We start from the raw sequence: 12,883 nt of genomic DNA on the forward strand, positions 1-12,883 counted from the left end.
AATTGAATGTTCAAAAAAGAATGCCATAAATCTAAAGCATTCCTATTCCAAGGATGAAAATGATTCTTATTTTGTTCAAGATATCAAAAAATGCGCAATACCATAGATATAATTCTAATTTTAATCGATAACTTTTATTTATTTAATTGATTGTCATAGAATCTGTCTAAGTATTAGCTTTAAGTTTAATAGTGGCAAATGTCATTTTCATCCTTCTTAAAAAACATTTATTAAACATCAAAAAAAAAGATGGAAATTATGACATTAATTTATTCAGTCTTTGAGTTTATTACAGGAGGTGCAAATTTATGACATTCATTTGAATGTATAATGCTAAGTTAAGAAATTTAAGCTAAGAAACTTTGATGACCTTTTATTAATTGGCATTAAAGAATTTCTAAATATTTTAAATAAGATTTAGATTGTAAAATTACTCATTTTATTCGCGATAAATATATTCTTTCAGATTTGGTTTTTCATTGAGAAATTACGTCCAACGGATTTTTCCTTCCGTTCAAAACATCAAAAGGTAGTCTGAAATAAGAACTCAATTGGAAATTCAATTTTTGTTTGCTACCGTAGAAGTAATTTCCATTCTTTTCCTCCAATTTAGTTGCATATAAAAGGAACTTCACCGAATGGCAAAAAAAAAAATACTAAAAATGCTAAAAAATGAAAAAAAAAAAAGTAACTTTACCCGAAATGGGGAGACAAAGCTAATAGTGCTAATGATCTAACAACTTTTCAACAGAAAAATGTTAAAGTAAGCGCACTTTGAATCTTAATCATATCAAAACGAGAAAAAAGAAAGATTCAGAAGTCCCACAGGAAAATAAAAAGTTAAAAAAGAATGAATTGAAAATAAGGATAGATTGAGAGACATCTAGAAAAAAAATCTAAACAAAATTTAAAATGAAAATGCAATTTTCAATATTTTCTATAAGCAAAATTTGCCTGAGGCTTTTAGATTTTTTAACTTATGATGCCCAGTAACTTTTTAAGTTGCATGCAGCTATGTGATAAATCAATATTTTAAGGATGACAAAGGAGAAGCAAAAATGATTAAATTAAAATAACGCTACTGAGTTAAAAATTTCACAGTTAAGTCTATTTGAAACAAGTTAACAAAAGTTAACAATCATTATTTATTTGTATGAATAACGAAAAGGGTGTAGCATAGAGCTATGTTGGTGACAGTGATAACAGAGTGATTAATGTTGACAATGATAACATGTTGGCAGAGATAAATGACAGAGGTCATTCATTAACAGTGACTAATTATCAATAAATAAAGGTATAACTGTTTTACCTGAGAAACATTATAGATCCTCAAACTAATCATTTATTAAGTCACAATTATATCCTCAATAAAAATTAAAATTATGGTCAAGTTTTTAGTTTTTTGAAAAAATTCTGTATAACCATCCAATAATCACAGAAGTAGAGAGAGAGAAAGAGAATGTGGGATAATTGGATGGTAATGAAAATGAATGAATCACTAAGCTTAATTTCTAATTTGATGATCTAAATAATTTTCTAGTCAACTTATTTTATTGTTAAACGTTTATTCTTTTTTTTTAAAAAAAGAAATCATTTATTATGAATAAATGATAGACATGACAATGTTACAAATATTCAGGAAATGCTTGATTATTGTGTACGGTTTGAAGAATCAAAACCGGTTTCTAAATATTTTTTTTTTCTTTTCGATCATCAAAATCGCTTAGAAAAAATGACGAATTTAGATAATTGCTCTACTTTTATATTTTCAAAGAGATCACGATTTCTGGTTATTTAATTCCGAATTTTGACACTCGCATGTTTTCTTTTTTTAAAGAAAAATGAAAGAGAAATAAAGCAAAGCAGAACAAGTTTTTTAAGTTTTATTAAATCATTCATTTTCAATAAAAATAAATGTTTGATATAAGTTATTCTAATTGCTATTATTCATTGATACAAATTTTGATTTAAATGACTGATAAACTAACCGTATAAATTTGATAAATTATCATATCAAAGATAAGATAACAAATAAGAAAGATGAAAATATTTTCAATATAAAAGCTAAAAAGAAGTCATGAAAAGAAGAGAGAAAAATTCAAAGCGATCAGTCAGTTAGAAAAAGGTATAACTACTAGGCTTAATGTTATTATGCAAAAGAATTGAATTACCTGCTGTTTAATTTAATTCCTCAACAAATACATTCAGTAAGTGAATCATTTTTGCATGCACGAAATGCAATTCATCTAGATTTGCTTTCTATTTAAATTATTGGTAAATGAGGAAAAGTTTAATAATAATTTGTTTGCAAGAATGCATTCAATTTATCAATGGTGAAATTAAAGGCCAAATATTTTGGAGAATGGTACTGTAAATCAGATATTACTTATTATTCTTAAGAAGTTCTATTTTTCTTCAATCGTAATTTTTAGTTTGGTTCATTTTCTTTTTTTTTTTTTTGAATTTTTTCTGGGACTTGCCAGATTGATATAAAAGAAATGTGGAAGAAATTAAAATAAGAGAAATTTTGAGAGTGACATTGAAATAACTTAATTAATAGTGACATAATATAAAAGCACTGATAAACAGTGGGAAAGTTAATTTCGTATTTAATAAATATTTTCAGTTCCTGAAATTTTATATTCAACTTTACAAACTTTATTAATTAATATGTGTAAAAATTTCAACATTTTCATAAACATTTCAATAATAGCCGTCAGCTTCAACCATTTATGATTGATCATTCGCGCGCTTCTGGCATGCCCCCTTCCCCCTTCCTCCCCCTCTCAAATTTACCGCAGTCTTTGACTTCGATTAAATCGCACAACCTATCTGTTTTGTCGATCTTTTCATATTTAAAGTTAATTTCCATTTTCTTAAGGTTCCTTTAACTAATGTATTATCATCCGTTTTCTAATATTCTGGAAGATACCTGCATGAAGTAATTTCAATGAGATTTCAGTGAGATCTTATCATTTGTCGCTAATGATAAAGTTGTAACATTACCGCCACATTTCACATTCATTTATATTTATAACAAATGTGACGATAAGAAGAAATGAAAATAGTATCAACCGTCGACGATCTATCGACAGTCGAGAACAGAGTTACTCTAAAAAAATGAGATGATAAAGAAAGAGAGAAAGGAGGAATGTGTGACCTTGAAAGATGAAAACAAAGATGAGAAGTGGAAAAAGGTTGACAAGAAAGGTTATGTGGTAGGTACGAAACGGAGCTGAACTTCATGCCATTTAAAAAAGACAAAAATTAATCGTTCTCTGGCATAATAATAATGCAATGGTAGAATCCGGTCGAACTATATCAATAAGAATTGATGAATGACATCGGTACCAGCAATCAGAGACTGAGGAATTTGTGTTAAAGTTCAAATTGCACCTAAATCTCTTACTCTAAATAATTGGTGAAATCAAAATTATTATAAAAATAAATAATAAAAAGTAAATTAGAATTATTACAACAATAAGTGAAAAATTGATTAGAAATTAGTGAGAACTTAGTATAAAAAATGAAAAGGAAATCAGAAAGATGTGAACATTAAAGTGCATATAGGAATGGGAAGAATTCCTTTTTTTCTTTAAATATTATTTGTGATTTGTTTGTTTCTTCGAGATCAATAAGACTAACAAAAATTTTGGAAAAATCTATCACAAAGAATTGAAATGTTTGGAAGAATTGAGTATGTCATATAAAGAAATTAAAAAAATAAAATAAACTTAATTACTAAGAAAAAATTTTCATTCGAATAAAGAAAAATGCTTATATTTAAGATAGTAAAGCAAAAATATAAAAAATGAGGTATGCAAAATGTTAAAAGTTCTGCTTTCGAAAAATAAACTTAACTTTTATCATTTCAACTTAGCTTTCATCATTAAAACTTTACATAAATCATTTGATTCAGATTATAATTACTAATCTGTCACATTGTTACAATTATAATTGGCGATGTAAAATAATAAAAAAAAAAAGGTTGGTGAGAAATGTTTCAGAAAAAGTTTTTTTTCTGAAAGTTCAAAGACTATAAACAATCAAACGCTACCATTTTTGAATTTACCAACGAATTCCTCCAAGATGACATACTATCATCGCTGTTTTTTCGGATTGGTTTTGTATCACTGATATCAATATCTAAGGATTGTTGAGTTCGACTTCGTCCAAATCGTGTCATCCCTTTACGTACTGAAAGTAAAACAACGTGAAATTCACACTGTTAAACCTAAATACAAATAGCAGTTAAGTTAAACTCAGAGATATTTCTCAGCTTCAAGATTTTAGTATAAAAATATTAATATCTCGAATTTAAAAGTAGAATAATTAAATGTTTAAGAAAATAGTAAACGTGAAAGATTGCAAGAAAAGGTGACTAGCTGAATTTGCCATAGCTATTACTTGGAGTTTACTAATAACTTTGATAAGGGTTTAAGTGTCATAGTTTTACTTCAACATGAAGTAAGTATTAATTGAAAAAAATCCTTCACAAACTTATATTTATTAATACATTTCACATTTTCTGAAAATGATTCCTCATTTCATTTTTTGCTATTGTCATTCGTTTAATGAAAAATGTCATTTTATAACCGCCAGCAATATTTTGTTATTTAATGAGAAATGAAGAAAAAAAAAAAAAACAATTTCATTCCAAGAAAGATTGAAATGATGGGTAGAAGATAAAATGATCATAGCAATAAGTCAAGCTAACATTTAATATCATATTTGAATCCCAGCACTGACATTAATATAAAGCAGTAATGATTCCTCGTTACTTAATACATTCATGGGCAAGTGTCATTATCACAATTAACTTATCTTTAAAAATTTTTCAAGTATATATTTTTGTTTAATTATTTCATTATATCAATAATTTCTTCAAGTTACAAAAACAGCAATGTAGTAGTGATAATATTATAATGATTAACTAAGTTATTAAGACTGCGCGCAATCTGTCTGAAACTTTTAGAACTTTTACACTCATTGCGCATAATTTCGCGTCCAATAGCACATCGCGCAAATGTAATTGAAAATAAACCTTTTCTAATACTTCTTTGTTGTTCATTATAAAAAATTCTTCTTACTGTTAATTTTTTTTTTTTTTTTAAATTCAAAAAATATAAAGCAAAGTAAAAACCAATGCAAAATTTGTATTCATTAAAATAATCTGATGAAAATAAAAAAAAAAAAAAACTACTTAAGGTTGCGAATAAAAATTAAATACCAATATTTACTGAAATTTCTTCCAGACTTTCAATTTTTCATAAGCCCATGATTTGGTCTTATCATTGTTATCTTTAACAAATGTTTTACAAACTAAAGTCTCTAAAGTTTATCCATACAATCTCGCATATCAATTAATCAATAAATCCTATGAATCGAAAGATTGTAAGAAAAAAAATAGAAATTTAAAAAATTTTCACATTTTACGATAGAAAATGGGACTAATTTATCAAAAAAAAAATTTTATTGCTTCATTTTCAATCAGTAAATAAGAGATAATTATAGAAAAGTCAGAATATAACAAGTGAAATTTAGCTTATTTCATCTAATCAGAATGATAATAATGATAACGTATGTAGCAGTGATAACAACGAAAAATAATTTGAGAGAAAACAAACTTTTGCGAGTGGAAAACATAGCGATAAATTATTTATTACTATCATGAATTTTTTGTGATATGAAAAGCAGTTTAAAAACTCTTTCAATTAAATTAATTCATTTTAATGAGATTTTTTTTCATAAACAAAAGAATGGAAAGTAATGATTTTACGAAATTTTTTATGTTATGTTTCAAATTAATCTGTAAACTTTAATTTCAAAGTGAAAGGGGAAAAAGCTATATTAAAACTAAAAATACATTAAAAAAAAACAATTTCTGTTTGTTGGAAAGATAAAAAAAAAATTAGCGTTTGATAGTAAACTAAAGATATATTTAAAAACAATTTGTGTGTTTGTTTGGAAAAATAAATTATCATTTGATAGTAGCATTTGTGGAAATATATCAAATCAATTCATTTTCATAAGTAATTTTAGAATGGCAAAAAGAAAAAAAAAATGATTTAAGAAAAAATAAAACGAAATGATCATTTTGATTTCACTTTCAAAATTCAAATCAGTTCCTGAACTTTTAATTAAATGACTTAATGACTGATTGCGCCAAGTTTTTACGCAACATATCGTATCGGAATGCTATCATTGCAGTATCATTCATCATTTTATCCATCTCATAATTATGATAAATTATTGTCAATTTAATTTCTTTCAACTGTTTTTTTTCCTTATTTCCTTTCAGCGCCATTTATTTTTCTTCACCAGAAGATCCATTAGGACATCTCAGTACTCTGCTATATTTGATGTCAACTTATTGAAAGTGTAGTCTTCCTAGATGATAGCAAATTTTTAAATCTAGAATTTAAGACCAATGCTTCTATTTTTATGACTGCTTCGTCCAGTCAACAAATTCATCATCTATCTTAGAAAGCAAGCTAAAAAAAAAGTTATAATATGAAAGTTTTTATGATCATTGATTGCTTCACAAAATAAAAACTATAAAAATTCAAAAACTAAATAGCAATGAGAAATATAATGAAAGCATAGAAATGAAAATTTCTAATTCAAACTCAAAGCTAACAAATATGTTAGATAATCATTTGATATTCTAGAAATATGAATAATAACTAACACTGGGATATGGTACTATGAAGTAAATTTATCGAATAATAATTGTGTGAAATGTCAGTAATGGCAGAGAAGAACTAATAAGGAAAGGAAGAACGGTTCTGATGGGGCGGAAGAAATTCCCTTGAACCTCCGATAAGTGTAATGCTGAAGGTATCCTCCATTCCTCTCATTACTACCACTACTTCTACTGCTATTGCTATTCGTCAGGTAACATCCGGTTGTTAATACTATAATACAATTTCATTTTGTGAATGACCTCGAAGATAATGATAACGCATAGCTTTAATTTACTATCGAAATCGAAAAAATTGAAATTCTAAAATTATACAAATTTTTATTAAGTTTATCCTTCAATAGGAAATCTAATAATTATGATATTTGTAACATTTATTGGTTAAATTTTAAGCCAAAAATGCTATTTTTTGTTCGAATTTATTTGCAACAACAAATTTCATTCTAAATGATTGCTCGAAACAACTAGAAAAAATGTTCATGTATTAATTGATTATTTTAGGTTAGGTTAGTCAAGTTAAAAGTAAACTTATTAGCAATGAAGCAAATATTTTATTTTCTAATCATATAAAGCATAAAATAATTACCTCGTGCAACAATCCGCTGGCCGCTAAGAAAATTGGCATCGCAATTGTCCGGAAGTGGTGTTCGGGAATTTTCCACAAAAAATAGCACTGTAGATGGTACTAGGCCACGTTGGCGTAAACGATGATCTAAACAGTCACGAAGTATTTGTCCTGGAAACGGCTGTACCTTTTCCGGAGCTCCAATGGTACGTCCTGAAAAAGTAAAATATAGTAATACATCAAAAATGAATATTTCATTTCTAGGATATGTATGGATGATTAATTATTAAGCATTGTCGTATTCAGAATTTTTTTTTCCTCTTAACTTGTTGCTGGGATTTCCATATCACTACTTGTTGTTAGAAAGGGTTATTTTAAATAAGAATTCTTATAACCGAATTTTATTCATGTTTCCGTAAATTAGGTCCGGATTTAATTATGAAACGTATTTCTTAATGATTACTGAATGTCAAGTTCAGTGTTCTATAAAAAAAATAGAAAAGAAAATGAGAGAAATTTGAAATTTATACTTGAATACTCAACGAAAACTCTTTTAAAATGAAAAAGAATTTTTGTGAATAATCATAGAAAAAAATTTGACCACACATTAATTATCTTTTTAAAAACCTTTTTCTTTTCAGTCAGTAGTAATATGTACAAAAAAAAAAAAAAAAAAAAACAACTGAAAATGAGTTCAAATAATTTGAAAATGATGACATTCGAATATATTTTACAAATATATTTCCTTCTTTTTAGCTTCGTTAATAATTTTTTTATATTATAATGAGTGAAAAGTACTGATAAATGAATAATTTTAATCAAACAAATTGAAAAAATTTTATTTAATAGGAAAATATGGGAAGGTTAAAGATAATAAATAATGAAATGTTCACTACTGCTAGGATTACCATAATCATTAAAAATTAGTAAAACAATTACTGAAATTATAATCAGGGCAGGATCATAATCAAGATACTAATATTATTACACTTACAAATAATAATTATTAAAGCTAAACGAATAACTAACAGAATTAAAATATTTTTTTTAATGATTAAAATTAGAACCTATCAGAGATTTCGTAAATTCATCATTGAAGAGTTACACGTGTCACAAACAATGTGTAATGCATTCAATCAAATAATCGTTTAATCCTTGGATTGTTAAATTTATTGGAAAAAAATAAATCGAAAGACATTTCAGCTAATATATTTCTTTTTTTCCTAATTTTAAAAATAGATTTGTTTACTTTTCTACATAAAATGAAATTATATTTATCAAAAAAAAAAAAAAGTGTGAAAAGAAAGAAAAATGATTAACCATATTCGTCGTAATATTCGATATGAAATGCATTGCAGTATTCATACCTTCGATCGAGATCCATAGAAGGATAACGATTCTGAAATGATACTATCAATTTATTCCTCTTATCAATCTGTAATTCCAATTACAAATCAGTACAATCCTATAGAAGTATGATGTCATATAAATTTTGTAAATTATATAAATTTTAAATTGAACGACAAAATAATAATATGTCAGACTTTTCATTTCAATTTTAATATCTTATAAAGTGATTATATTATTCAACAAATGGTACACAATTTTTTTTAATTTTTATGAAAAAAGAAAAGACTTTATTGTTAAATAGTGTTCAAATTTGAATATTTATCTTTTTTTTCCATGTTTTCAAGTTCTTTATCTTCTTTCTTCCTCAAAGTTTACTCTTTAATTCAATGTTTTTTCTTATCTTTGATGATAAACTCTTCCATCCAATAAATTCTTTTTTTTATTTTTGATTAGAAGCATACTCTCTGTTGTTAAAATTGAGTTAAAATTCAATACTGCTTGAAGAGATAGATCTTGAAGATCATTCAACAGATATAAATATACTTAATTTCATTTTTTATTACACGGTCACTCTTCACGTCATCAGAAATATTTTTTTTTTTTTTTCAGTGACTTATTCAAGAGTAGTCAATTTTTAATTTTCCATCCATATTAGTGTAACTGTATTAAGCAGAAATAACTCGGTTTAGATGTATGAATTATACCTACCGGTTGGGACAGATCAAGAAATAATACTCAGTTTCAATTTCACTTCAATTTCAATTTCGACATAACATATAAAAAGAAAAAAAAAATAAACAACAGTAAGCAGAAGGCCTTTCTTGAAAAAGAAATTTGCTGCCTATAAATTTTAACAAAACGAAATTTATAAATGATGAAAAACGCAAATTGAAAGTTCTTTTTGACTTAAAATTCAATACTTGAAGAGATAGGCCTTGAAGACAAATTGAAAAGTTTGAAAATAGAAATGTTCCTGCTTCGCCCACCTCCGGTTAATATCACTGTTCTATCCGTCTTTTCTTTCTTTTGCCCCAAGAGGAAAGATACTTGAAAAAAAAAGCAAAACTGGTTACTGAGGTAAGGTGTAACTGTTTTATAAGATTTCGTATGAACATACCACACACACACACACACACACATACAAAGACATACACATTTTCAGGAACAAAAAGGTATATATACCTTTTTATATTATCTACCTATGCTTTATATATATGTAAAAATATTGAACTTTTGATATTGATAATGATAATAATATTTGAAAGATAGAGAAGGAAAGAAAACAGATTCATCTTATCATACCGTATTCAATACTAGAGTTATTACTAAGTTAGTAATATTGTTAACAAGTGTGACAAGGAAAAAATGAAAAAAGGGAAAGACAGAGAGAAAAAAAGCGAAAAAACAATAATAGTATTTGTAGTGAAAAGCGGAACATTAACAATAATCACTTTTATTCTAATATTACTAACAACTAATGACTCTATTTTCATACCATTTAAATATTAATACAAGAAAAGAGAGAACTAACTTATAATATGGAAAACTTACTACTGTTTAATTAATTATACCACCAGACTTACTACTGTATAATTAATTACATCATGAGACTTACTACTGTATAATTATACCATCAAACTTGCTACTGTATAATTATACCATCAAACTTACTATTACAGTATTCATTTTCAAATTATTTTAATAATGAAGAAATAATGATTGAAGGTTATCTACCTCGCAACTACTGAATAGCAAAATATATAATATACACATTTATTTATTTGTTTGCTTGCTAATATTTTAGTGATCAATCAATTAATCAATCAACCATTCAATCAATCAATCAGTCAATAAATTGTTGTATTTAGATGTATCGTTTACCTTTGTACTTTCTTTTTAATGCAATACATTCAATATAGAACATTCATTCCACTCATACTTGAATATTCAATCTCTTTTTAAGTGAAATTTTACAGAGAAAACGTAATAGAATTATTTTTAGACTATTTGAAATCGATACTTTCTTCAAAATAGCTCATATAATTTCAATTGTTTGGTCAATTATTTTTAACCATTTTGCACGACATTTTCAATTTCAATTTTATGAAAAGAATATTAGTCAACAATAGCTATTCAATTTGGATTAACACATCAAGCATTTGTGGAAACCAAAATAATGAATTACCATATTATTTTGCGTCCTAAATTTCAATTCTCTTTAGTTTTAATATGAATATGAAACATCCAATGAATTTATATACAGGAAAATTCCTACTTTGTATCTATTTTAAGTTGATATTTTCAATTATTTTAATAATACAACGAAATGTCAACGAATTATTACAATTTCATATAGGCAGCACAATTGTCACAATTGTTGTACGTAACATATATTCATTCAAAAAAAAAAAAGGAAAAGTGCAAAAACTTCAACAGAAGACATGAAAATACTGCATTTATTGGGAAATATTCTGATATTTGTACAAACTGTAGAAAATAAGACTTTCAAGATATAACTTTGAAGATAAAAGCAGAAAAGTACTCAAAAAATAAGTTCTATTGATTTAAAATTAACTAATATTAATAAAAATAATCCATTCAACTATTAGATATGATGAATAAATCATATTTAACAGTTCCACAAGTATCAGTGATAAATACCATACATATATATAAATATCTTAGGTATATGTCGTGTCACTATTGTTGACATATTACTGAATTTTGTGCGGAATCAAAGGTGGAACATGAATTCTTTATGTTGTTTAATACTTCAGGTAGAAGTCACAGGTAAAAACACAGGTAACATTACAAATCTTTCATACGTTTGCGCTTTCCATATCACATAAAGTGCAAATTTATTAATTTTGTTCCGTTCATCCCAAATTCCTAACAACAAATAATATATGTCTGGTAAAGAGCACAACTAAACTTTATTAAATTCAATTCAACCTGAATTATTTGATTTCAACTGAATAGATATAACCAGCACGCCCAGGCGGAAAATGCACACACAAATACATTTCCATCTCTATGCCAATTTACAATACAGCGAATTGTTCATCAATTCAGGAAATCACACTATCTTTCTTTCTCTCTCTCTCCCTCTAAACATATTTTTTGTTATATGTGAAAGTTATTAAACATTCACAACGAACCTGTTTGCAAGTAAAAAGAAAAAAAAAAAAAAAAAACGACGATACAATGAAAAACGTTTCCGGAACTTCTCAAAAATTTATGGTTTTTGCATTAAGTTCTATTTCATAAAGAAATTTAAATTGATCTGTAAATTGGCAGTTTTGAAAAATAAAATTTATTACTTATTTACTCTTTTAAAGATAAATTTTATTCACAATTAGAGAATCATTTAAATTTGGATTTAATGACAGGTAATGTCGGATTAAACTAACAAAGTAACATATTATCAACTACAATTTTAAACCTGTTAAAATTAAAACGAATATGGTATCGTTAATAATCCAAAAATTGTTTTTTACATCGAATTTTCGAATTTTCAATCTGAATGATAATACGATCAATAGTATGCAAAATTGTACTGATATATTAGGAATATGAAGAAAAAACGGACACCTACCGGACGGTATTCCGCACAATCTGCACTGAAGCTTTTCACTCGTAATTTCCCATTTCGTTTCATCACAAAAATTTCTAGAATCCCAAAAGAGTCGACCGAAAGTCCCTTTTGGTAATTCTTACAAAATAGAAGAGAAAGTAATATCATCAATCATAGAAGTAGAATATGAGAGCGACGAATCGAAGGCAAAATAAAATGAACAAAAAACGCTTTTTTCTTTTTCATTTTTTCCCTATTCTTTCTTTAATTTTGCAAAAAAAAAGGCAAAGTTTCAATTTTGCTCATTAAAAAAACTTTTAATTTTAAAGAAAGAATTTTTTCACTAATTTTTTGCTTTTTTTCATTTTTTTTTTTACTAATGACACTTAATGTGAAAATTTTTTTGTCATTAAAAGTAAACAATGTCTGAATAATTTATTTATAGAACATCGATTTGTTCAAATTATTCACTCCTGTAAATGACATTCAAATTTGCCCTGTAGCGATAATCTGTTCAATAATTAAGCAAACCAAGTTTACTCGTCAAAGAAATTATGTGAACTCGTTTGATTCATTTAAATCAATCGTTCAATCGTTGAGCAAATGAGTACTTTCGAATATGGAAATGGAACAAAATGAAATTCTTTCAGTACAATCAAAATTCATTTCTATGTCTTAAATATATCAATTC

The 12,883-nt window shown here is 26.2% G+C and overlaps 1 protein-coding gene across 1 annotated transcript in view; it reads right to left on the bottom strand.

Moving 5' to 3' along the window:
* Positions 1-12,883, bottom strand: part of Bma-rhgf-2 (Uncharacterized protein) — a gene marked incomplete at both ends in the record, with an annotated part of 36,931 nt that overhangs the window by 15,613 nt on the left and 8,435 nt on the right. Inside the window, 3 exons of the mRNA XM_043079140.1 lie at positions 4,058-4,197; positions 7,290-7,481; positions 8,589-8,667. Of these exons, the coding sequence (XP_042935074.1) occupies positions 4,058-4,197; positions 7,290-7,481; positions 8,589-8,667 (411 nt within the window). The remainder of the gene's footprint in view (positions 1-4,057; positions 4,198-7,289; positions 7,482-8,588; positions 8,668-12,883) is intronic.

This window comes from Brugia malayi (genome assembly GCF_000002995.4).
Source record: "Brugia malayi strain FR3 genome assembly, contig: Bm_v4_Chr2_contig_001, whole genome shotgun sequence".
NCBI lineage: Eukaryota > Metazoa > Nematoda > Chromadorea > Rhabditida > Onchocercidae > Brugia > Brugia malayi.